Source organism: Salvia splendens, chromosome 17, assembly GCF_004379255.2.
Source record: "Salvia splendens isolate huo1 chromosome 17, SspV2, whole genome shotgun sequence".
NCBI lineage: Eukaryota > Viridiplantae > Streptophyta > Magnoliopsida > Lamiales > Lamiaceae > Salvia > Salvia splendens.
This window is the reverse complement of record NC_056048.1, coordinates 3892044-3918163: the sequence shown is the minus strand read 5'-3', so window position 1 is coordinate 3918163 and position 26120 is coordinate 3892044. Positions and strand designations below refer to the sequence as shown.

Here is a 26120-nt window from a genome sequence, read left to right as displayed (position 1 = left end):
ACTCTTTGTGGGCCCTTTTGGCCCAACTCAATATGGCCGATAGGTCATCTATGACACCCACGCAACTTCAAATGCACGAGACCATGATATTGGGTCTCCAAAAACAATTGGGGTTGGTGCCGCTGGATGCGTAGTCTTCCTCGAGTAATATTAGCCAATAATTGTGTAATTTTTAATTTTTAGGATTTTAATTATGTAATTTTTAATTTTTAGTATTTTAATTATGTAATTTTTAATTTTTAGGATTTTAATTATGTAATTTTTAATTTTTAGGATTTTAATTATGTCTTTTTTATTTTATTTGTAATTTGTAATATTTATTGTGGTTTTTTAATGAATTTTAGTATTATGGAAATGTTTTTGTGTAATTGAATTTTAAATTAATTGTGCTCGTCCTAGCGGAAGAGTACAGCTGTGGGTATTGTGCTCTTGCCAGAGAGCAGGTAGAAAAAGTGGGGTCGGGCCACAACCGTGCCGCTGGCAAGAGCACGGTTGTGGATGCTCTAAAGAGCAAAGTGAGCTAGGTAGTACTCGTGAGTCACCGGCGATGGATGAGTTGGTCAAATCGGTTGACTTACTCTCTCTCTCTCTCATTTCATTATCATCACGTGTAAAGTGCCGCATCCGGTGGATTCTTTTTCAATTATGTAGTTAGCTTTAATTGGAATGAGTCAAACTTAGTCTTGACGAAACCTCTCGCCAAGTCTTACCCGTGGGCCCCACTGACGCACCACCTTACGTTTTCTTTTAGCCTTTCCCACTCTCACTTCACAATTCACATTCATTTCAAACTTCAAACCATATCAATAAAATTTCTAGTCCAACGTAATAACACCTTCATATCTTTCAACTTTCCCAGCTGCCCCCAATCCTTTTATATAGACTCGTGCATCGCACTCATTTGAAAGACTTCTCTAATTTCCTCACATTTCGATTTTATATTTATGGACAGAGGATGGGGCCTCACCCTCGATCATTCCGAGTTTTTTGCGAACAAGCCCGTTTTCGATCGTCATAGGAGCGGATTGGCTATGTTTCCGAGCCGCAGAGGAGAGTCGCCCGAGCACCGGGAAGTCGACTTCTTCGCTGAGAAAACGAAGAAGCCGCTTGTCAAGAACGAAGACTCCAACCCTGAACTGTCGGCAACCATAGATTTCGACGTTAACGTAAGTACTATATTACATAACTCCAAGATAAGGGAGTTATACGAGCTAAAAAAATGGTTTTTATCATTTTTTTTAATTGTACCTTATTTTCTCTACCAAACAGCCCCTAATCTGCCTGAGCGTTTGTGTAGATTGGTTTGCAGCTTGTGACTGCTAATACCGGAAGCGATCAATCCACGGTGGACGACGGCGAGGGTAAAGATAAGCGAGCTAAGAGTGAGGTGATCCGATCTATATGACTTGATTTTGTTAGAATCGTTAATTGCACATTAGTCTGATATTCTTCACGGATTTGTTTTTGGTCACTTCTAAAAAGCCTCAAACTAATTGGTATTGGATAACACTTATATGTGGTTTTTGACAAGAGAATTTCCTTTTTTGGTATGTGTTTTTTCAGCTTGCACAACTTCAAGCTGAATTGGAGAGGATGAATGTGGAGAATCAGAGGTTGAGAGGGATGCTTAGTCAGGTCAGCAGCAACCACGCGTCGCTGAAGATGCATCTCATGACGATGATGCAACAAAAGGCTAGCACCCAAGAACAAGAGGTGATCATCATCATCATTCTTCAAATTGATTGTTATAGATTGATGATGGCAGCCATGCTAATTATAGTAAATATGCTTCTCTCCCAGATCACCGAAGAGAAAAAGAAGAATGGCGGCGGTGCAAGACAGTTCCTAGCGTTAGCTCCCGAGCAATCGAATTCCGTGTCGGAAGAGAGAACGGTGTCGGGATCGCCTCAGAATAATTTAGACGCGACAAGGAGTAAGAGATCCGGCCGGGAGGAGAGCCCGGAATCCGAAAGCTGGGCCCCGGGAGCAAAGAGATTGAACCCGACCAACGCTAATCAACAATCCATCGAGGCCACCATGAGGAAGGCCCGTGTCTCAGTCCGAGCTCGTTCAGAAGCTCCCATGGTATAATATTCACATTTCCTTTTTAATTTATCTTGTATCATTCTATTTCATAGTATTTAGTAAAAAGTTTCCATCTCTAAATAATTTTTTTAATTCTTTAAATAATTTTTCTTAAAATCTCGTGCCATTCAGATATCTGATGGATGTCAGTGGAGAAAATACGGCCAGAAAATGGCGAAAGGGAATCCGTGCCCACGAGCCTACTACCGTTGCACGATGGCGCTCGGGTGTCCGGTCCGTAAACAGGTACAAAGGTGCGCCGAGGATCAGACAATATTAATCACAACGTACGAGGGCACCCACAACCACCCATTGCCGCCGGCCGCCATGGCCATGTCGTCCACCACTTCCGCGGCCGCCAGCATGCTCCTCTCCGGCTCGATGCCGAGCGCCGACGGCCTAATGAACCCCAACTTTCTCCCCCGAACAATCCTCCCTTGCTCCTCAAACATGGCCACAATCTCCGCCTCAGCTCCTTTCTCCACCGTCACTCTCGACCTCACCCAATCGCCCAACGCTTTACAATACCAACGGCCGCCGCCGCACTTCCAGGTCCCATTTCCCATCTCCGCGCCTCCGGTTTTCGGACAACCCCTATACAATCAGCCCAAGTTTTCCGGCCTCCAAATGCCGAAATCTGCCAACGAAGCGCCACAGCTGCCGGCGCCGGCTCAGCCGTCCTTCACCGACACGGTTAGCGCGGCGACGGCCGTGATCACGGCCGATCCCAACTTCACGGCCGCCCTCGCGGCGGCGATCTCCTCCATCATGGCGAATAACGGAAACCACACTCCCAGCAGCAACAACGATGACAACAACAATAGCTAACCCTAACGTAAATACATAATTAGCAAGTTTTTTCGACGAGGTGTTAGTTAATCAAAGTGTTCGAGTTCTTCATTTGTTATTACATGGTCATAATTTCGTACGAGTTCGTATCAAATAGTTTTTCCTTTTTTGTTTCGGGTATAGAATTCTGGGTGTAGATACACTGTGGAATTAACATGTCCATATTAGTTTTGTCTTTGTAATGTTTAGGACACAAAAATACATTCTTTCCCTTATTATTTCGTTTTTATCTCTAAATATCGTATGGGTTTCGAATTGTCACTGACGTAATAATTCAATACACGGAACAAATTATCAGATAATATGTTCAAACAATTATAATTACAAAATATATGATTGGTTGAACGAATACACCACGCCGTAATATGTGCGCCACACCAGAGTCGAAATTATAAAAAACAACAAAACATTCAAATGTTTGTTTTGGATTACTTGTGGAATTTTGTTTGCATCGAATGGAATAGAGTCAAAATTCGCGGCCACATAACTTTGACACGTAAACGATGTCATTGAAAAAATATATTGGATAGACTTCAAAACAACAAAGACTTTTTATTGAGAATTTTCAAGGTAGCTTCCTCTGTTTTATTTTTTCCAAAATGTCAGAGAGAATCTCGTGCTTTGGATTAAAATTTAGTTTAATTTGTGTTGGCGTGATCATTCTTGCCCCTGTTGACACTTCGCTCCGAAGCTAGCGGCTAAGCTTATTGTTAGGAAATAAAATAATCATTCACTTGAAATGGATTGTGATAAACTAATTAATTCGATATTATACATGTGATTAGGTAATTAAATAAATGGCGATTTGATAGCTGGTGAAAGATGTAAGAGGCAATAATTAAGTCGAGGAGTTCGGCGGATCGGTGGAAAGGTTGTGGTGTCAATTAGAAGCGTAGGGTATGATCTACTATTAATTATTAGAGATAGTTTTTAAAAATCGCAAAATTTAATTAAATTCGGGTCTATATCGTAACTTGAATATAAATTACAAATAATATGAAGTTTGGATTTATTTTTTGAAATTTTCTATTAAATGGAAGTCGAAAAATCAATGTGGACGTCACAAACAACTAATTAAGCAATATTGTCCATTCTTTCTCTGTAATAAGGTGGACCTCATTTTCCATATACTCCAATAACTTTTTCTTATTTACCAATTACTCTCTCCGTCCCAACTGAGTTGAGTAGTATTTCTTTTTGGGATATACCAACTAAGCTGGGTCATTTCCTTTTTTAATAAAAAACAAAACATTCATTCACTTTTATTTTATTTCATTACCTACTTTACTCTCTATTCATTTTTCCTACTTTATTTTTATGTCCTATTTTTCAACACAATTTCTTAATCTTTGTGTTTAAATATTTTGATTTAATTTAATTGGGATGGAGGAAATATGTTAAGAACTGAACGGTGTCATCTGAAATGTCTTTACTTTTATGGGCAGGATGAGGTATAACTTATAAGAGCATCCACAGTGGGGCGGACGATAGTCGGCCCGATGCATCGGGCTGGCTATTGTCCGCCACTGTAGCCATGCGTACAATGGCGTCGGAACACGCATCGTCCGTGGTATCGTCCGCCCCACTGCGGGTCACGCGGACGATACCGCAGACGATGCAACGCGTTTTCCTTTTTTTTCAAATTTCTTATCTATTTAAACCCCGTTTCTCATTCCATTTTCCACACTAAATTTTCTCTCCCATCTCTCACTTTCCCCACACACCAATATTTCTCTCCCAATCTTTCTCACTTAAAAAAATGAGACCCGGCGAAATGAGGCTGCGGTGGAATGCTTGGCCGAATGTTTCTCGGGCCTTATTTGATTGCGTTCATGAGGCTGCGCGAGCGTGAGCGTGAAGCGGCAGACTATTTTTATATCGTACTGTAATGATTGAACTTTCGATGAAATGATTTTTTTCCCAGTTTTTATAGTGTTTTAAATATTCAAATAAATTAAATGCTTAAGATGGACTATAAAATATTCCACTATATGTGAATGGATAAGAAGATAAAATACTGACTTGCTCTGTAGGCGCCCCATTATAGATGTTATAGTAGTTAATGAAAATTTCAAAAGAGGAAAAGAAAAAGTGTTGCATCGAGTTGAAAAAGTGGAGGTAGAGGTGGAGCCATGGAGGTGGTTGAAGAATGCACTTTTCCATGTTTGAATAATACTACCGTACTTTTTTCAACCGTACAATGAGTATCTTTTACCACTTACCTACACTTTAATATTCCCACGTGCTCGCCGCCTCTCCATTTTTCTGTTTTCTTTAGTTGCAATTGCACCTCACCATTTTTTATTCAATGGTAATCGAAACTTACTTAGTGCAATAATCACGTTTGGGAGTCCCAACACATATTTCTATGAAGTTTTGCTCCTTGTTAACTCAATTGAGTTAGTTTTGTTATACTTGTTACGTTAGTGATTGTCTGGTACACAAAATTATGTCAATAAATCGTATATTCATTGGATCTTTGGTGACATTCAGCTTTTCATATAAGTTGCAGAATCTAGGTAAACGAATCTGCTTGTTCCATTCAAGACAAAACAACAACAAAAATTTGATACCGAGAACTTCATCGAAAAGAATAATTTCACATTGGAAGCATCTTGATACAACAAAGAATAGCTGAATAGCTGAGACCTTGAAGAATAAGAAGTCATCAAAGAAGGGAAATGAGAAATTGGAACTCTACGACATAAATGTGTTCTAGGAACTCCAACCCAATAAATGTGTTACTGCTAATTTATGACTTCCTTTCACAAATTGGATGAGTTTTATCAAATCTTAAATGATTTTTAAGACATCATAACTCTAGTTTAAATGTGATAAAAAATCAAAGGATTTACAAAAAGAGTGATGCTAAATGGCCATAATGTGACCGGTCATAAAAAGTTAATTTAGTCTATTTACATGTATAAAAAAATTAGAATTACCGATATAAATTTATGTGTGTGAATGGATTTGTGAGTTGATACTTATCTTTGAATTCCATTACGTAAAACACGTTAATATCACGAATTACTGTATACGTTGAGCAACAATCAAGAAATGACAGTAGTAATAAGTTGAGCAAAAACTATGAAAGAGCAACACTAATATGTTGAGCAACATTTAATGAAGATGATGTAAAAGTAAAATCAAGTAGTATTAAACCAAAATTTTGAAAAAAAATCAATTTTTTTTGTTATTTAATTAATTTATGGCTGGCCATAATGTGGCCGCATAGTAAGAGTCCAAATGGTGAAGACGTTAGACCCGAATAAGGCTCAAATGGGCTCTACTGAAATATCAGCACGAGATTAAAGTAAAAGAACTGCAAATCTGAGGCCCAATTTATATTAAATTAACTATGTGAAATAGCCCAAATATTGCTGTGTAATCGCACTAACAATAGCCCAACTAGATTTAATCTTCTAAGATTAACAACCGATGGGGGGAAAATATATTTAAGAATATTTAAATGGAGAGGCATCGCACATTTTATCAGTAACCCCATCTTCTAATAAATGATGATACAATCCATGAATTTACTTCTTAAATCATCGACTCCTGATAAGAGTCTAAATTAGTAATGATTCTCGTTGATAAAAAACTTGAAATGATTTTCATTGATAAGGATAATAGTCTAATTTAGTAATGATTGTCATATAAGAAATCAGTAATAATTTTTATTGATATAAGCTTAAATTATTAGTCAAGACATCTAGATATTAGTATAAAATGTCAACAAAATACATTCAAGTGAAAATTTCTTTACACGGATATTAAATATAGTATATAAAATGTAATACAAGTTTAAATTAAAATCAAGACTTCTCCATGTAAGTAGTAGGAGTATAAAATATCTAACAATTAAAGTCCAAAACTCTACTTGAAGTAATATCGACTAAGAGCATCCATAATGGGGCGCCCTATAGTCCGCCCTATAGGGGGTCCTATGCTCTGTCACATCATCATTCTATCCTCTTACACTTCCACCTGCAGTGAGACGCCCTAAAGTCCGCCCTATAGGTTTCACTACTATTTTGTTAATTAATTTTGGAGAATTAAAAAAAAAACGAAAACGCGTTGCATCGTCCGCGGTATCTTCCGCGTGACCCGCAGTGGGGCGGACGATACATAGAGCGCGGACGATGCATCGGGCATCGTCCGCATGGTTACAGTGGCGGACATCGGGCGGGCTATCGTCCGCCCCACAGTGGATGCTCTAAGATACAAGGCGAAGATTCTTAATATCAATGTTATAAAGCCCGATGCTTAAGTTAAAACCAATATTCGATATGAAAACACTTCTTTAATAACAGTATAAAACACAATGATAAACTTGATGAGAAGAATCGAAGGATCAAAATAGCGATAATAAGCCATGCGTATAAAAATATAGGAATTATATGCAATTTTGAATATTTATTAGATTAGCTACAATATAGTTGAGTTTAAAAATAATAAATTTTAACTAAAGATACATTTTTAATAAATGATAGTATAAAGATTGTATTTCGGGTCGCATATTTTAAGAGATGGGTGGCATTTTGTTTCACTATCATTTATGGAGTATAATATATTGGCATGATTTTCCCTCTTAAAGAAAAAAATATTGATTCTTAATATTCAGTGTAAACAAAATATAAACTGTCAATATTAATTCGTCAGTGTAATTTGAAAAGAAAAACTGTTAATCAATTATAATAAAATTAAATATTTATACTAAATGAAATGATTCTTGAATATAGGCCAATCTAAATTGAGTGATCTAATTCATTTATATTCTCTATTTATTTCTTGCTTTTATCTATATGGAAAATACTAATATTCCCAATCCCCACGACCCCACCTAAATAGAAAGTGAAAAATAAAAGTAAAAACAAAGATAAAATCCCCAAACCCAAACTTAGACGATACTCCAATTCATAGTATAAAAAATATAAATTAATAGTATTAAAAAAACGGAAAATCATTCTTAAAGTAGTATTTAAAAAAAATAAATAATCCAAACCCAAACCAAAACCTTAACCTGAATCCAAAACCAAGCGTCGCGTGTTACGCTTCCTAGCATGCTTTGGTGACACGTAACCCCCACTATGCGACGTCGTCTTCTCTCACGTTATTCCATCCTTTTCACCGGCCTACCTGTCCCATGCCCACTTTCCACCGTTCGATCAAATCTGACGCCTCTGATCGCGCTGCGTATCATAATCTTCATGCGCCGCGACACACGTGAGCATGCTATCTCATGAAAATAACATCTCCCCGCAATCCAACGGCTGTGGAAAAGTACGAGGTCTTTTCTTAACGGCTGCGATTTTCGGAAAACTGCAACTGTTTCTCCTAATATATTTTGGTTACTTCCTATTTATTCGCCACCCTCCCCATTCATCCATTTCGTCACTGCTAGATTGCTTTTGCTGTTTTGCATCTCGTCTATCTTCAACCTCTCGGTGAGTGTGTGTGTTCATGTATTTGGTATGATTTTTTCTGTTAAGAATTCTTCATATGATCTTATCTATTTTGCTCAATACGCGAGGTACATTTTGTTACTGTTTCAAAAATGAGAAGAAATACAGATGTGATCGAAGGGTTTTTGTTAGGTTTTAATCATCCATTTTCGATTTGTGATGTTTTCCCCCTTCCGATTTTGGAATTTCCTTATTCAAACGACGCATGCACTACGAATGTGGATTATAGATTATTTGGACTGATGGATTATTGATTTTTTTTTGAGTGATGGATTATAGTTTTTTGTCCTTGAATGTTCTGTTCGTCGTAGTGTTTATTTTTTTCATTTCACCCTTTCGAAATTTAGCTTATGTTGTAGTTTGTTACTCTTTCTTATTTGATGCGTTTATGTATGCCGGTGAAAGGGGAAAGTGACTAAATTGATAAAATTGACAAATTCTTTGATTGCATGGTGAGTAAAGTAGGTTGGAATGGTTGATTTAATAGCTGTCTTATGGAAATATGGAATCTAAGATAAGTGCTTATCAAGTTGATAAAACTAGCCTTAAACTGTAAGGGAGTATGCACTATACACACAGTCATCATATAGCATGCTGCAGCTTGCTTGGGCCTTTTTTCGATCGTCTAGTGGTTACATAACTGTAGTCTTAGCAGAGCAATAGATAACTTGTTAATCCGTGTTACAGGTAAGATGGGGACTCGATATAAAGCTGTTGCTTTCACCTTTTTCCTTTCAAGCCTGTTCTTTTCTCTTGCATTTTCTGCATCGGATGATGGATTGCTAAGAATAGGACTTAAAAAGATGAAGTTTGATCAAAACAATCGACTTGCTGCTCGTCTTGAGTCGAAGGATGCAGACAAATTGAGAGCCTCAATTAGGAAGTACAATTTCCGGGGTAAATATGGTGAGTCCGCAGATACTGACATTGTTGCGCTGAAGAACTACATGGATGCCCAGTATTTTGGAGAGATTGGTATTGGTACTCCCCCACAGAAATTCACTGTGATCTTTGACACGGGTAGCTCCAATCTGTGGGTTCCCTCTGCCAAATGTTACTTTTCTGTAAGTCTTTACTATTGAAATTTTGAAGTGGTTTTTATAGAAGGGAAAACACGCCCCTATATAAAAAGGGTTTTGCTACTTGGTGTAGGTTCCTTGTTTTTTTCACTCCAAGTACAAGTCCAGCCAGTCAAGTACTTACAAGAAGAATGGTGTGTTATCCCCTGCCTTTTCATTCTCATGTTATCATGTTGCGTTATTCTCCTGTGCTTTTAAGCCAAAGATTCATATGATATTGGATACTTATTAAGAAGTTAATTTGTTCTGATGCATTGCTAATTTTCGGACTAAAACATGGTGCTGTTAATACTTGATAAATTTTCTTTGGATGTAACTAAATATGGTATGTACTTATTTCTGGAGAATCCTTCATTCCTTTGTACTTGGTAATCTGTTTTTATTTGCATTGTACCATTGCTATTTACCTTCGACCTATTAACAAGTTCCATGGGTTTGTATCAGTTAATAGGATTTTATCATGATATTGGTATGCATTAGTCTGCAATGTGACATAATGTAGGTTATGCACAGAGATAAAATAAAAATCTTCTGTATCGTTTCTGGTCTACAGGAAAATCCGCTGCTATCCAGTATGGGACTGGGGCTATCTCTGGATTCTTCAGTGAGGACAACGTCAAAGTCGGCCACCTAGTTGTGAAGAACCAGGTCCTACCTACTCTTTTAGTTTATGTTTGTAGAGGGTAGTAGTATTCGGTTACTTACAGTGGTGTCCTCGACTTATTCCAGGAGTTTATTGAGGCAACGAGAGAACCTGGTGTTACATTTTTGGTGGCCAAGTTTGATGGCATCCTGGGACTTGGTTTCAAAGAGATCTCAGTTGGAAATTCAACTCCAGTGTGGTATGATATTTTGCTGTTTGCTCTTATTTGAGTTTGCTTGGGGTTGCATTATGGTGATTGAACGGGTTGTTTCAAGAGCCAGGATTTCCTTGTTACTATGTCATTCAGCTCCCATTGATAAGCTTTTGATAGTTGGCATCTATACAATGTCACGTTCATTTAAAGGATGCTGTAGTTAACTATTTCTATCTCTTCCAGGTACAACATGGTTAAGCAAGGTCTCGTTAGAGAGCCTGTCTTCTCATTTTGGCTCAACAGAAATTTGAACGAGGAGGAGGGTGGTCAACTAGTTTTTGGTGGAGTTGATCAACACCATTATATTGGTAAACATACATATGTTCCCGTGTCTCAGAAAGGGTACTGGCAGGTTGGTTTATTCAAGATACTTTGTTATTTAAAGCTTAATTAGGATATTGCATACGTTTTTACTCTGGATTGTCCTGTCTACAGTTTGACATGGGTGATGTGCTAATTGATGGAAAAGAAAGTGGTATGTACTGTTTCAGCGGTCCTTTACAGCATTAGCCACTTTGGTAGAAAGAATTTGATACAAATATTATGCAGCCATTTCCATGCATAATCTCATATTGTGTGTTTGTCCGATGAATAAATCTTTTAGCATATTGTGTGTTATAGGGTACTGCAATGGTGGATGTTCTGCAATTGCGGACTCTGGAACTTCTCTCTTTGCTGGTCCAACGGTATGCTTGTTTCAAACAATTTATTTTGATCTTTTGTTTGTCTTCCATTATGAATTGCACTTCTTGCAATATTGGATGATTGGATCTATTTTGAGATGCACTACCTTTTGTTTTCTTATACGGAATGGATGCACATACATTCTGATTGTGCTTCTAAATGTGGTGTATATTTCATTTGAGTGAAAACTGATGTGTTCTATGGCTATGTTACTCTTCTGCTTCTCCTGTTTGTCCTTGTTATCCGGTGATCCACTTGTTGGTGATGTGTGAGCTGCAAGATTGCTAATATTTTTCACCAGTTTTTAATACCAGCATCGAGAGATAAATTAGTATTTGTGCTTGGGCTAGTACACTGCAACCCATAGACTTAGTATTTTAGGTTTACTCTCTCTAATGTATGAGAGAAAGATGAATTTGGTTTAACGGTTTGAAGCTTGTTGGACTTTTTCATGTGATTGCTTCTGTTCGTTGAGATGTTTGTAGACTGTGGTGGCAATGATTAACCATGCCATTGGGGCTGCTGGAGTTGTTAGCCAAGAGTGCAAGGCTGTTGTTAGACAATATGGTCAAATGATCATGGAACTTCTTATGGCAGAGGTAAGGAACAAGTATCTAGTTTCACATGGCAATTTCTCTAGTCTCACAGTGTCAAAGTTCCTAAGGGGCCTTATATCTTCCTCACATGTACTTTGCTCAATTTGACAGACTGAACCAAAGAAGGTATGCTCCCAAGTGGGTTTATGCACATTTGATGGAACCCGTGGTGTGAGGTGAATCATTTTAATTCTGTGCTTAGCATCCTACCCCATCCCCGTTTGAGCATTCTTGTGTTGGACCAGTATATTGACTCTAAATGTGAACTACTGGTTCTGGAAAGTGCTTTTGAGTGTGTTAGGTCTTTGTGCCTGACTCAAGTTCATGACACTTCTCTTTTAGTGCTGGAATTGAGAGTGTGGTGGATGAAAAAGATGGCAAATCATCTGGTTTGAATGATGCAATGTGCTCTGTCTGTGAAATGACTGTTGTTTGGATTCAAAATCAACTCGGACAAAACCAAACTCAAGAGCGCATCTTGAACTATGTCAATGAGGTACGCCTGTGTATTCGTAGACTTTGTTGTTTAATTTACTCTCATCTAATGTTAACTCGTGTCATGATAACACCATAGCTTTGCGAGCGACTCCCAAGTCCCATGGGAGAGTCAGCTGTTGACTGTGCAACCATTCCCTCCATGCCAACTATCTCCTTCACAATTGGTGGCAAAGTTTTTGATCTCTCTCCAGCAGAGGTATGTATACATCTGCTTAAGTTGCTTCTCAAATATAGCACTCTCTGTGTTTAATTAAATATGATGATTGCCTGCTATTGTTCTTCATCCTTGATCAGTAATTACCACACAATGTCAAGTATTGGCCTTTTTGCAAGTGTAACAGTCTAGAAGTTTCTATCCACACTTGGAGTAATTGTTGCTAACTATTGGTATTTTTTATGGTGGTATAATCAGTACATACTCAAGGTAGGCGAGGGGGATGAAGCTCAGTGCATAAGTGGTTTTACTGGTATCGACATTCCTCCTCCTCGTGGACCTCTTTGGTACGTTTCCTCCCGACCAGTTGATTAATGTTCTTTGGGATTTGTTGATTCGAGATGGTGAGTTTTTTGGTATGAAACTGATGTGCAGGATCTTGGGAGATATGTTTATGGGGCGGTACCACACTGTGTTCGACTTTGGGAAACAGAGAGTTGGATTTGCTGAAGCTGCTTAGAGCAGCCATGCATCATCTCTTTAATGTTAATATGGTTGCTTGTTTGTTTTTTCATCCAAGAGCGGACATCGCATAGATTGACTGGTGAACAGAATATGTAAAAAAAAATGCATGCTCTCTGCTTAAAACCTTGTATGGAAGATTTTATGTTTCCGTATATTACTGTTTCCGTTTGATGGTCATTTTCTGTTTTATCGGTATGTTTGGATGCCTTAATTGTTCCGTTTGATGGTCGTGTTCTGTTTTATTAGTATGTTAGGATGCCTTAATTGCATACGAATGACCTCTTGAATTCTACAAAATTCTGTGGATCCATCATCCCCTAGGCTAGGGATAGATAACCCATCACTTCAGTGTGTGTGTTGTGCTACCCAAAGCTCGTAATAGGAGAGTACTCCTAGTTAGTATTGCTATCATGGTTATAGTTACTTGTAAAACCTCTTTATTCGATGTTGAACTTGAACCCAACAGCGCACGACTTCTTGTGTTCAGGTCGACCAGCCATGCTTCATCTCTGATATAAAACATACAGAGCCACGCTAACATGTGGCAGCCATTATTTCAAGTGGTTTTTGAGTTAACCACTAATTTCTAGTAATATTGTGAATAACTTATAATGTAATGTGCGAGTGCTTTTATTTTTTTCCCACCCTATTTCAATTCAGGTATTTTTTTTTCATTTAAAATGGAAATCAACTGAAACTGAACTATGGCGCACTATTTTAAGCACAATAGAATTATTAGATAGTAATAATAATCAAAAGCACATCTTATCAATTCACACAGCCTCTTTATTTTAACTAAATTGAAATTGACGGAAAAAAACTAAACTAATATAGTGGTATGCGAGACACAAAAAATCGATCAATTGATCCCAAGTGGATAAGCATATGCGTGGCCAAATCAGGAAAGTCTAACATACATTAAATCAATTTCAATTTTGGTGAAAAAACATTATTTTCTAATCATGCCGATAATGAGGATATTCAGGTAAAGTAAAAAAGCTAGGTTGGTAATGGCGACATTAGTGGCTTATCTCCTATCACACCTTTAATTAACTTTATTAATTAGGCTACGAAGAAACTATTATCAATTTCAAAACACACTATCTTAGTGGGATTCTCCCATGAGTTAATCGCATACGTAATACATTTCGTTCAAAATTAATTAAACCTAACATTGTTATAAATTCCCAATATGGGCAACACAATTTCCACAGCAATTAATGGCGAATTCCATCGACATTATAGTAAAAAACAGCAATGGCGACGAAGCCGAAGCAGCAGCTTCAGCTTCGTCAATCCTAACTATAGTCAATGCAGCCTACTTCACAATCTCCCTTTCCCTCGGCGCCCAAGCCGTGCTTCTGAACACCTTAATCGAAGATCATGCCACGACGAAATTAAAATATAATTTCGTCGTGGCCGATCGCATCCTCGGCCCGTGGGCCATGCTGATGACGTGGCTCTCTCTCTGCACCCTCGCCCTAATTTCATCCCTCTACATTTTGAGGTGTGTGTTCCATCTCTGGCTAGTGAAGGCCGAGTACTCGGACCGCGAGGCCGTCAACTTCCTCTTCGTCCCGTGGATCTCGTGGCTCCTCCTCCTCCGTGCCACGCCACAGCAGGTCCTGGTGCGCCTCCCGCACGAGGTCCTGCTGTGGGCGCTCGTGGCGCCGATCGTGGCGCTTGATATAAAGCTGTACGGGCAGTGGTTCACGAGCGAGAAGCGGCCGCTGTCGGCCGTGGCGAACCCCACCAGCCACTTGCCGATGGTGGGGAACTTCGTGGGCGCGTGGGCCGCGGCCGGGGTCGGGTGGAGGGAGACCGCGCTGTGCCTTTTTGCGGTTGGGATGGTGCATTATGTGGTCGTGTTTATTACGCTTTATCAGCGTTTGACCGGGTTTCGGGCCGCGCTGCGGCCCGTTTCCTCTTTGTTTTTTGGCACGCCGAGCGCGGCATGCCTGGCGTGGAGCGCGATTTCGGGGGGTTTTGGGGTGGCATGCAAAATGCTCTTCTTCCTCTCGCTCTTCCTTCTTGCGTCGTTGGTGAGTGTCGCATTCAAGGGTGGACCCATGAAAAAATATTTATCGCAACTCCATTTTCTGGGGAAAATTGTCGGAAAAACCATCAAATTTAAAAATTTTCAAATCAATCCTGCCATTTTTGAAAATAATCAATTACTCCATATCGTAACTTTGAAAATTTTCTCAATTATGTCTTCATTTTTTGAATGAATGGTAGTAGTATGTCTTTAGCAAATTTTCTTGCCATGCAAATTTATCTTGGGCACTCTAGTAGTATTAAAAATGCTTAAAGACAACTATACTTCAAAAAATGAAAACACGTCTTTGGGATGATCGAGAAGATTTTCAAATAATGATATTATTGGCTACCTCCTCCGTTTGCAAAAAGAAGTTCGTTTTTCCATTTAGGTCTGTCCACGAATAGGAATCCAGGTTCATTTTTACAGTAAATGGTAATATGCCACATATTCCACTAACTAATTCCATTCAAATTTCATTTAAAGCCCTTATCGAAAAGAAATGAGACTCTTGTTCGCAGACGGAGGGAGTATTTTTTAAAGTTGCGAATAACCAAACTTGAGGGTTTTCCGACAATTTGCCTATATTTTTTTCTGCGTCTATTTTTTTCCTTCTTCCGACAAACTCATATTGCAGTGAAGTTTCTTTATTTTTCCTTTCCTCGTGCAATTTCAGTGTACTTTTAAATTCTATAACCTCTAGCAATGTGGTCCTCAGTCACGTCAATTTAGTAAGGACTGAATATAATTTTTACCAAATTTGATAGTAGAAAAAAGAAATAAAGATGACGCCCCTCCTCGTGACCCCGTACGTACAATGTGTCCGTTTGTGCTCGTAACATATTACTATATCGTATCATAGACTGAGAGTCGAGATTGATTGCTAATCCGTACGTATATGTGTGATCTGAGAACAGATGTGTCGGCCGGCGTATTTCAAAAAATCGATAAAGAAGTTCAGCGTGGCATGGTGGGCTTACTCGTTTCCCGTTACCTTCGTGGCGGTCGCATCAACGCAGTACGCGGAAGAAGTGAAGGGTGTGGCGGCGGGTGGGCTTATGCTGCTACTTTCTTCACTCTCTTTGTTGGTTTTTGTGGCAATGCTCATACTCACAGCTCTAAATACTGATAGGCTTCTGAGACAAAATGATTCTTCTCTCAGTTTCACTTGAACATGACCATGTACTTTGATTATCCCTACCTCTTTGACTATCTAAATGTTGTTAATTAAAAAAAAATTAAGTGTAATGTCATCACAACTCACTTTCCACCAGTATCACTCTTGGAGAATCACCTCTTCATGCTTCCAAAGACCAACTACAAAAAATCTGTATATAAATCAAAGAGGCATGTTATTAATTTATATAAAAAAGAATTAAAGGGTGGTTTTATTTCATACAATTGATATTTCAACAATAAATGCATTATTTGATATTCTTAGGCCATAAACATGTTAAGAACTTTGAAGTTCCTGCTCATATCACAATAATCACACAAGGCAAAAAACACATCCATTTGCTATTCACTCAACACAATCAATAATATATACTGTATATACTATGCTATATTTGTGTCATTCAAATCCAACCATTATCTTGCATATGTACAAACTCAAATATAGCTAAACTTGCTATTGATGATCAAGCAACGACAAAAGAACAAGAGAAATTTACTAAATTAAGATGCATTTATAAAGAATTAGATGATGGCACAAATGTACTCATGAGCTTAAGAATGTAGAAATTAAAAATTACAAGGTTAAACCATCTCCAATCATACACCAAAACTCATTTTTGATACAGAAAATTTCTCTAACCATACACCAAATCCAAACCCATTTTGGATTTTTTTTATAGAAAAACACCAAATATGGTGGTGCTACTGCATACTAAAAAATGATGTAAAATTTGAATTTAGTGTAAATGTTTGGAGTAAAACTATTTTTTAATGTGACATATAGTACTAAAAATTTAGTTTGAGTTTGGTGTAAATGGTTGGAGATAACCTAGTACTCATCCTCAATGTGCATTCCTTAATTGCCACTTCCCTTAATTGATCATGGCCTTTTCATTACGTCCCCACGGAACTGGCTGGCCCTATGCGTTGCATATGCACTTATAGTAATATACTAATACTAATACAAAATAAAATTGTTTGATTGTAAAGATATCTCATAAAAAAGACTCTTAACATTTTTGGGTATCTGTATTTGTTCATTGTAGAAATGACTAAAACAAGAAAAGGTAAACAAAAAATGGAGCCTCTTCTACTGGAGACTCTTTCTTGGAAGGTGGAGGGAAACTGCTGCTATAGTAGTATAACACAAGTGCGTGCCAAAAATCCAAAAAAGAAAGCCACAATATATAGAACGATGCCTCACATCACTTTTTTGCTATCAGAAAAGGAAAATTGTCGATCTAGAGACTGAAGTTGGCTTCGAAGGTTTCGGTTTTCTTCAAGCAAGCGGTCGTATTCAAGAAGAAAGCCTTCCGATTGCTTCTTCAAGGCCACCGCATTGGCTTCTGCACTGCTTGCCTCTTTACTCTTTTCAGCAAGATGTTTCTCCAGCCTACTTATCATCCCACGCAGTTTACTCATCTCGTCTTCCAGTACTTTGATTTCCTCGGGTGCTGGAGACCTGTTATCATCAAACACTCGATTTTGTTTTTTAACAGCTTCCGCGGTCTTCCTCCTTATACGCAGTTCCCGGATGTAGTGATGCAGCCTGTCGACCATCAGGGCGAGGAATAGGGAGAATCCTGCACCAGAATTGATGTATATTAAATTCTTGGAAAAGGTAGATAAATTCCAGAATATGGAATGTATATTTAACCAGGTAATATAGCATGTGTTAAGACCGTTAGGAGAGCATGCTTAAAGTGAAAAGTATAGAAACCATTCCACAATAACATGGAGCATGTGTTGACGTTAGCTTTCAAGTGAGAGAGAATCGAAATGGCAGGTTGGTAGGCCTAAGGAAGGTAAAGTTCGCCATATTTTATAATGCGGGTCCCAGAACATGGATTAGCCTAGAACCTTCAGAACATTTAAAAATTTAAGAACATCAAATTATACAATTCCACAAATTATGAGGCAATATTTAATGCTTCCAGACTAACAAATACCAATAAAACAGTGACTTTCATTTTCAGAATATCAAATCGTCAGTATTTGGGTCCTAAAGTAAAGATGAGCATACCAAATACAAGGTCCATTCCCAGGTCCTTAAGATTATCTAAATATGAGCATAGTGATACGATTATGCCCGGCTTAAAACATTCAGTTTCAAGATCAGAATACAAGTCAAGGTACCTCTAAATGAAAACAGCCATTCATGACGCCTATTGGATTACTGTTAACTGCATACTGCAAACTCACCAATAAATTAGGCACCTATATCTTCACATCACTCTGTTTCCACTTTCCAGTATGCAACAAAAGATAATTTTGATCTTATGCTAATATCAACTTCCAGTGAATAAAATAAGCAGGCTGGTTACATAAACTTATTGCCAAAGATCACATCAAGGAAAATCGATGACCCTAACCAGATTAAGTTTGTATTCAACTCAACATCATTAGCCATATAGCATTGCACCTAGTCCCCCCAATCCATGCACATAATTCATGGATACGAGACATTCATGCTAGCCATCTGCCATTGCTCTAAAGAATTAGATTACATTATGCTAATGAAACAATGCACGCCGTAGACCAATTCAGATCACATGCCAGTTTAAGTTGAACTGTCATTGCATGATATTTTCCATAAAATTCCAACTAAGGCATTTCCTATCACTGAAAGGGCGGATGCTATATGCCCTCAAGACAAATTCACATCCACACACTGTCTTAATCGAAAAAAGAAAACCTCCACTCATACGAGACCTTTAAAATTCACAATCTTACACTCTACTTCAAAATCAAAACCTTGAAGAGGAAATTTGAAAGATGCACCATGAAACCATTGTTATACCTAAAACATCATAGACCATCGCAACCAATACCAAAAAATGAGTTATTTCACTGCATACAAAGACACAATATATGTACATGAACAGGAAAACCAGTTCACAAAGTATATATACAGAAAAGAACGATTGAATATAAACATTCAATTAGTTATGCTCATTGTTTTTCCTCAGCGTAGTCATTCGTAGAAATTGATCCTCTGAGAAATCGCACAAATTATGCAATGTCGATGCAGCTTAGCAACAAGGTTACGAAATCCAAATCAGAAAATATAGCGTTCGTAGTTGGCAATTTTAGAGAAGGATCCAATTACAGGAAATTCTCACCCATGAGAGAAGCTTCGAGAAGGCGCGTGGCGAGGATGACCTGATCGGTAGGATTAACTTCAGCCTCATCCAGGATCCAACGCCTCTGAATCGCAACCACATTGTAGACGGTGGCCACCATGAGCACGAAGACAGTGGCGGCGACGGTCTTGACGACGATCGGTCCGCGGCCGCGCTTGAGGCGGTCCAGCCCCATCACGACCAGCTTCCTCAGCGGAGTCTTAAACACGAACGCCACGATCAGCGCCATCTCCGCGAATATAAGGCCGAAAAGCAACTGGATCATCTTTTTCTTCTTCAATTTCTTCAATTTTCACACAAATTTCAGCAAAGTCATATTGAGAGGAGAATCGGAGAAGGGGAAATGAGGTTTGGATTAGACGGATCCATGTTTCAAAATTAAAATTGATGTTTTGCCCTCTTTATGCTATTTGGGAATTGGGGCTTTGCTTCTTCTTATTTGCAAATTTATCCCCATATTATTAATTTCTTATGATTATGGAGTAGTATTTTCTTCCTTTTTTGTTGAAATTTTCATTTCCTATTAAAATTGGATTTCAGTCATTTCAGAACTTCAGCATTATTCTTTTACTAATTACTATACAATTTAAAATAAAATTCTTTTCCTGGCAATATTTTTGTGATGAAGTCATCATAATCCTATTTTCTTCGAGGAGTATTTACTCTACTCATAATTTGAATGCTACAATATACTCTGCATTTCAATTTGTAATTATTCTTTATCCAATAAAACTCATGTCAAATTTTGAAAAAAAACAATTACGTGCATAGTTTAATTTAATGTCATAAAATCACAACCTAAATACAAACACAAACAATTTGCATAAGTAAGTATATAATAAGGTTGTGATTTTGAGAGATGATGTCTCTATACCATAGTACCTTAATATTTTTTTCCATAAGATGTGTTGTTCTATCTTCAAGAATATTTCAATTTTCATAGTCGATCGAATCAACATAATATAAGAATAATTTTAATTAGTTTTAAAACACCATGGCTCAAACAATACATATTATAGTTTTCAATGCAGAAATAATAGACCATGCTAAACAAGGTGACAATTTCCAAACCAAACAACATAACTTCCTCCTCTCCTCTCCTCTCCTCAAGGTTTAGCAATTGCAAGAGACTTGGCTCTTAGATTCAGAAATATTCCCCTGTGAAACATACAACAAAATCAGAATAAGAAACATTGATGGAAACACATCCCTCTCCGGGATCGGAGGAGCAAATAGTATATCGTACCAGAAACAAGCAACGACGCTCTGGAGAATTACACGGAACTGCAGTGGCACATACTGATGATTCACCCATCCAACCACAGGCCAGAACTGCATATGTTAAATACATAAGCCTTTTCAATGTATTAACAGCAAACATTAAAACCGAACCATTTAACGTTACTTACTGTCCACGACGTATACTGGACAGTCGGATATTCCTTCTTGATTTTAGATTTCGTATGGAACCAGGACCTCCCTGTGCAAATTATAAATACAAGTTAATTAAATCGTATACGGGATACAAATTAGTAAATTTTGCACACTTTCAACAAGTATGCGTTCTCGTTCACCATGTTGTGAGATTCGTATTTTCCTACCATCTAACTTGATTCTTGTGCAATTCGACAGCATTTCGCTAAGGAGGAGAATTGTAGTACTACTTAAGAGTGAGAGAAGCTGTGGTGTAGACTCACCCTCGATAACTAAGCCGTAGTAAATCATAAACATCAGGTTGTTCCAAGGTGAAATTGTAAGTTGCTCCAGCACCACCTGAAAGGATTCAATTCTGTCATTTTTAGTTTCGTAGTTTATGAGAGAATCGTCGAGGCATCAGAACTGTCTATAGAAGTATTTCTTACTAATGCCAGAAATTCAGTGGAACGATAGAAATATAAGATAACACAGTAGAGAATACAAGAATAGGGAGTACCTTCTTAGCTACAGTTTTGGTGTCCTTGTTCCCTTTGAAAATTTTATCCAGCAATATGTGGAAATAATGCCCTAATGGCCCCAAATAAGCTGACCCGAATATCTGCATTGTATGGATTTAAATTATAACGAGTAACTGCAGAAACATGGCGGTATTGGAACAGCTTGAACTCGTCACTATGGTAACAAAGTGTCATCTAATGCAAATGTCTGAAAACTATGAAAACCTATCAATAAGTGCATCCACAAATGTTCAATGTCTTTGCTTGTAAGCAGTAATTGATGTCAAATTAAGGATAATGTTGAGGATCAGTTTCATGAATTTCTGTTAGATCAACATACTGATAGTGCATTTATAGTATTGGTATAGTTGGCTCAAGTTGAACCACGGTTAAGCATAACTCGGGTACATTCATGCCCCTACAGGAGATGTTCGTGTACCCTTGAACGAACAGCGGTGTGCCACTTATTCACCCTTACACCGTAGTCCTTTGGCATAAAACGTCATCATTGATCATGCTTCAATCCTTTTTCTTCCATAAGAAAAACAGAATGCTACTTGAAGTTCGAGACACAGTTATCATCAATCTTTAGGACCAGCAGAGCTTCTAGAAACGGAAGGAGTTGCTTGTATCATCAGAATAGATGCTAAGAATGTTTCATATAATAGCCTATTAGAAACGATACAACGACCTTCAATTTTCGAAAGAAGTAGGGAATATAAGGCAAACACGCGATATTGAAGAAGAAACGGGATCACTACCAAACCAGCAATAAATCTGTGCCGACCCCCATAGGCTAAACATTAATAGGCCGGCCATCTATGACCTCATCTGCCTAACAAATCAGTAAAGGGACACACTCAACTACCAGAATCAACACACGGGATTTTCTCACTATTTGTTAGATATCTCAATAATCTATCACATCAAAAAAGCATCACTCAAGAATAAGCTATTCCCACACTTGGGAAATTTGAAGAATACTATAACTATTCCACAGTTTCCTTGTTGAATGATAAAATTTGAGGAATCAAACAGTACCACTTTAAGAAGAAGTCGCTTGAGCTGAAGCTTGGGAATGCCAGAGAGTTTCTGGGCCACAATATCACTGGTCGCCGACAGCACTCCCGCAGTTATCATCTGCAAAACTCAATTCAAAATCAGATCTTTTCCTAGAATCGGAGGGGGAAACAATACAATACAATACAATACAATACAATACAATACAATACAATACAATACAATACAATAGAGTGAAATGAAATGAAGAAACGCAAAAGTAGCAGAGGAAATCAAGAGTAAAAGGAAGGAGAGATGACCTTGGTTCGGAGAGGGTGTTGCTGGAGCTGCGCCAAATACTGCTGCAATCCTTTCTTCGCAACTGATGCCATCTTTCTTTCTCAATTCTCACCCCACAATTGCAGCAGAGGTTAATTGGAGTCGGGGAGAGAGGGTGAATCTTGAATTGGATGTGGTGAGATGAGATAAATGTTGGGGGAATCATAGGATTGGTGGGGCCCGCTGCGGAAGGGCGGGTGCTACGAAAATATGCTCGTCAACTGTCAACGGTTTACAGAATATTCCCCTCGTTTACTTCACAACTACTAATCTCTTTCCGCCTTCATTTATACTGCCGCCACCAAAAAATTTTACTGCTTTTTATCTATTTATCCACTTATCACAATTCAATTATTTTCTCTTTCATTCATCAATTAAGACTTAAACTCAACTACTTTTATGTGTAAAAGATTTAGCACCTTCAAATCAATTTCTCTGTATCTTCGCAACAACTTCGGAAATTTTTATTCGTACTTTCTACATATTTTCTGAATTTTAAATCTATTGAATCCTCCATTGGAAGAGAAATATTGGGTTCCTTGCAACTACGCAGAATTGTTATGAAACAATTTCGTAATGCATAATTTTTTATGATCTTTATTTAGCAAAAAAAATACATAATTTAAATAAAGAAAAATGTGAATCCAGTTAAATCGTGTTGGAGTTGGTTTTGGGGTTCGTGATTGACGACAAATGACAAAGCTGATAAACTCGGAATGTTTGAGCCTGAGCGCACTCTCAAGATGGGTTTCCACTTGCGGTCCAATGTGTGTTCGTCTTCTAATTAGGGGTTTTAGCTCCTATAGTATCGATTATCATGTTATGCAATAGTTATTGATTATCGTTTTGTGCAATATAATGCAAGCATACAATATATTGACGAGTACGTCCTTGTACCAAATATGCATCGGACCTTTCACGATCATGAACAGTGTTAGCTTGCTAACACTGAATGCTTATTTCATGTCCATTATGAGCTCTTTTCCCTTTTAGGATGAGTTGGACACGAAATGGGCTTTGGCCAACGTCCGCTAATTTTGGATAGATGTCGTCGGCGAGATAATAGTATGAAATTTTATGTCAAAAGTTATATTTGGGTGGTAACATTTCATAACAAAGCAAACCTATATTTCACAAACATCATCGAATTGCAGATGCACCTTATCAAACTTCAGACTCCTACAAAAATATCAATCCAACCGCAAAACAAAAGAAAAAAATAATAATAATTAAAAAAAAACTGCCATGACATGAAATTTGATAGTTGATTGCACCATTTTGAGTTCACCAGAAAAAGTAGTAGTACCTCAGAAGCAACAGTTATTCGACAAATAAGAAAGAATCAAGATGACTTGTAATACTTGGGAGGAACAAAAGGCATTTTAGTGATGGATCCATCGTAGACCTTCCCTCGTACGACGATCTTCAGTTTGGTGCCATTCTTGTGGTGTCCAGATTTCACATACCCCATGGCTATGTTCTTCTTAAGACACGGGCTGAATCCTCCACTCGTGACTTCGCCTATGTTCTGCCCCTTCTCGTCTTGAATCTCGCAGTGACTCCTGGCAGGCGGGCCAGCAGAGAAGAGCCCGACTCTCCTGACAGGTGGCCCTTGCTCGATCTGCTTCAGTATCACTTCTGCGCCCAAGAATCCGCCTTCTGCCCTTCTCCGCTTCCCTATGGCCCATGTCAGTCCTGCTTCGACAGGGGTCGTGTGTTGCTCCATGTCGTGTCCGTACAAGCACAAGCCAGCCTCTAGACGAAGACTGTCCCGAGCACCTAGCCCTGTCAGCCTCACCTTGCCTTCGGATTTCTCCAGAATGGCCTTTGCCAGATCGACTGCATTCTCAGACGGGACTGATATTTCAAAACCATCTTCACCGGTGTACCTGCGAGTTTACCAACTTAACCGACTGTTGCAGAGAACTGTGTATCGACTATGCAAAAATTCTAATAGTTCGAGCCATCACTTAAAGACCGATTACTCAGTAAACATTTATGAAGACGAGCCAAATAAAGCAACGTACCCTGTTCTTGTGAGGTAGCAGAGCGCCCCGTTGATATCCAACACCTGGAACTCACCGAAGTACAGTTTGCTCAAATCTTCTTTTGTCAAGTGCTGCAAAACCGGGGCAGAAAGGGGTCCCTGCACCGAGATATTAAGAGAAATTAGGCAAGTGAGTACAGCAATCACCAGGTAATTAGTACAACTAAGTTTAACCGACATAATGTTTTCAATCGTTCTGATTTGTTAGAAACCTAATACATGTACTAATGTTATTGGAGTCGCTCCTTCGACTTATCATGAGACGATGCTCAAAAGAACAACATCTCAAAGAATAAAAGCATATACTTGCCAAATCGGAAAGGGAAAATGTAAGACCTGGAGGGCCAAAAGAGATCGTTCATCGTGGATGTGCCAAGAAACATCCCCACCTTTTGATGTGAACGCTTTCATGTGTTCCTCGATATGGGCAAGATCTTTGTCTCTGCATCCAGCATTCACAACCAAGTAAATGTGCTCATTAGTCACCTTAGTGATCACTGAATCATCAATCGCACCACCTTTCTCATTAGTAAAGACAGTCAAAGTCCCTGTTCCGGGTGCAAGGCCAGCGACATCAGCAATCACGAGCTTCTCAAGAAAGGGGATGCAGTCTTTTCCTTTGAGACTCAGACCACACATATGCGCAACATCAAAGAGGCTGCCGTTCTCCCTGCAGTTGAGCGTGGAGTCCATGATCGAGTCCTTGTACTGAATTGGCATGCTCCAGCCTGCAAAAGGGACCATCTTCCCGCCATGGGCGACATGGAAGTCATACAGAGCTGTCTTCTTGAGGTCCGCCTCTGATGCAAAGCATCGACGAGCAACTGTTTTCTTATCCGACTGAGCCAAGCGACGGGTAATTGATTGACCGAGCTGCCACAATCCCCCTCCCCTCATATTTATAAGCACCTAATTGCAGAAAATGATGAAATTCACTAAAGGGAGGCTAATTCATACGATAACTCATCAAGAAAAGAGGCAAACAAGCTAAAGCTCAGTGAGGCTTTATACCATACAGTTTGTAAGCAACGCAACTAATAGAAAATTGAACCTACAGAATAACTGCAAAATCCAACATTTCCATCAATAGCACAATCGGCAACCAAACAATATAAAACATTTGTAACATAATCTCATCGAATGTAGTAAAACAGAGAAAAATTGGAATTAATGAAACCAGATCCGATTAGCGTAATAAAGAAGATTATCTCACCAACCAACCTAGAGTTAGAAAAAGAAACAAAATCGACATACTAATGCGAATTAGCAAGAAGAACAAAACACGATCTTGAGCAAACCCATTGCGAAATGCAATGCATAATGCATTGAGATTCAACAGAGAAAGAAATTCAGTACCTCAACAACTGACGAATGATTTTTTTTCTTGTCAAGTATATGTTCGATTTATGGTTTAATTTACGGTATATTAATGGTTATTGGAATGGAATTGGGTAAATTAAAATGAGTAAAAGAAATAAAGGATTTAGTGGGTGGAGGAGGCTCTCTCAGCAAGATCAAGACCAATCTTGAGTGAGTGGTGATAGATATTCAATTACCCTTTCCCCCTTTGTCTGCTTCTATTTTATGTTTGTGAAAAGATTGAGAATCTGATCCACCAACCAAAAAAGAATCATTTTTTATAATTGGATTTC

At 38.5% G+C, this 26120-nt stretch overlaps 6 protein-coding genes across 7 annotated transcripts; 3 read left to right on the top strand and 3 right to left on the bottom strand.

The window, feature by feature from the left end:
- Window positions 1-776: 776 nt before the first annotated feature.
- On the top strand, window positions 777-3152 carry LOC121774945 (probable WRKY transcription factor 31). 2 transcript variants are annotated; one of them, XM_042171864.1, is made up of 5 exons: window positions 779-1166; window positions 1298-1387; window positions 1564-1713; window positions 1801-2085; window positions 2218-3152. In XM_042171864.1, exons 1-5 carry the CDS (start codon window positions 945-947, stop codon window positions 2911-2913), a joined length of 1443 nt encoding a protein of 480 aa, XP_042027798.1. In that variant the 5' UTR covers window positions 779-944; the 3' UTR covers window positions 2914-3152. The 2 variants fall into 2 exon arrangements, with proteins under 2 accessions (XP_042027797.1, XP_042027798.1); XM_042171863.1 differs by having other exon boundaries at window positions 777-1166; window positions 1564-2085.
- Window positions 3153-8249: 5097 nt separating this feature from the next.
- Window positions 8250-12969, top strand: LOC121775448 (aspartic proteinase-like). The gene is made up of 14 exons (XM_042172530.1): window positions 8250-8381; window positions 9087-9463; window positions 9552-9612; window positions 10032-10126; window positions 10208-10320; window positions 10519-10687; window positions 10771-10810; window positions 10957-11021; window positions 11505-11618; window positions 11727-11791; window positions 11958-12111; window positions 12190-12309; window positions 12526-12614; window positions 12703-12969. Exons 2-14 carry the CDS (start codon window positions 9092-9094, stop codon window positions 12785-12787), a joined length of 1542 nt encoding a protein of 513 aa, XP_042028464.1. The 5' UTR covers window positions 8250-8381; window positions 9087-9091; the 3' UTR covers window positions 12788-12969.
- Window positions 12970-14012: 1043 nt separating this feature from the next.
- On the top strand, window positions 14013-16103 carry LOC121775479 (S-type anion channel SLAH1-like). Its single transcript, XM_042172557.1, has 2 exons — window positions 14013-14834; window positions 15748-16103. The coding sequence occupies exons 1-2, from the start codon at window positions 14013-14015 to the stop codon at window positions 16000-16002; spliced, it is 1077 nt and encodes a 358-aa protein (XP_042028491.1). The 3' UTR covers window positions 16003-16103.
- Window positions 16104-16983: 880 nt separating this feature from the next.
- LOC121775309 (B-cell receptor-associated protein 31-like) lies at window positions 16984-19541 on the bottom strand. The gene is made up of 2 exons (XM_042172383.1): window positions 19129-19541; window positions 16984-17589 (listed from the first exon to the last, which is right to left on the bottom strand). The coding sequence occupies exons 1-2, from the start codon at window positions 19412-19414 to the stop codon at window positions 17207-17209; spliced, it is 669 nt and encodes a 222-aa protein (XP_042028317.1). The 5' UTR covers window positions 19415-19541; the 3' UTR covers window positions 16984-17206.
- Window positions 19542-20083: 542 nt separating this feature from the next.
- Window positions 20084-22562, bottom strand: LOC121773524 (peroxisomal membrane protein PMP22-like). The gene is made up of 7 exons (XM_042170401.1): window positions 22403-22562; window positions 22125-22223; window positions 21083-21184; window positions 20847-20922; window positions 20559-20629; window positions 20396-20481; window positions 20084-20307 (listed from the first exon to the last, which is right to left on the bottom strand). Exons 1-7 carry the CDS (start codon window positions 22472-22474, stop codon window positions 20256-20258), a joined length of 558 nt encoding a protein of 185 aa, XP_042026335.1. The 5' UTR covers window positions 22475-22562; the 3' UTR covers window positions 20084-20255.
- A 1105-nt stretch (window positions 22563-23667) lies between these two features.
- Window positions 23668-26054, bottom strand: LOC121773887 (aminomethyltransferase, mitochondrial-like). Its single transcript, XM_042170810.1, has 4 exons — window positions 25825-26054; window positions 24805-25377; window positions 24449-24567; window positions 23668-24310 (listed from the first exon to the last, which is right to left on the bottom strand). The coding sequence occupies exons 2-4, from the start codon at window positions 25363-25365 to the stop codon at window positions 23764-23766; spliced, it is 1227 nt and encodes a 408-aa protein (XP_042026744.1). The 5' UTR covers window positions 25366-25377; window positions 25825-26054; the 3' UTR covers window positions 23668-23763.
- Window positions 26055-26120: the final 66 nt, after the last annotated feature.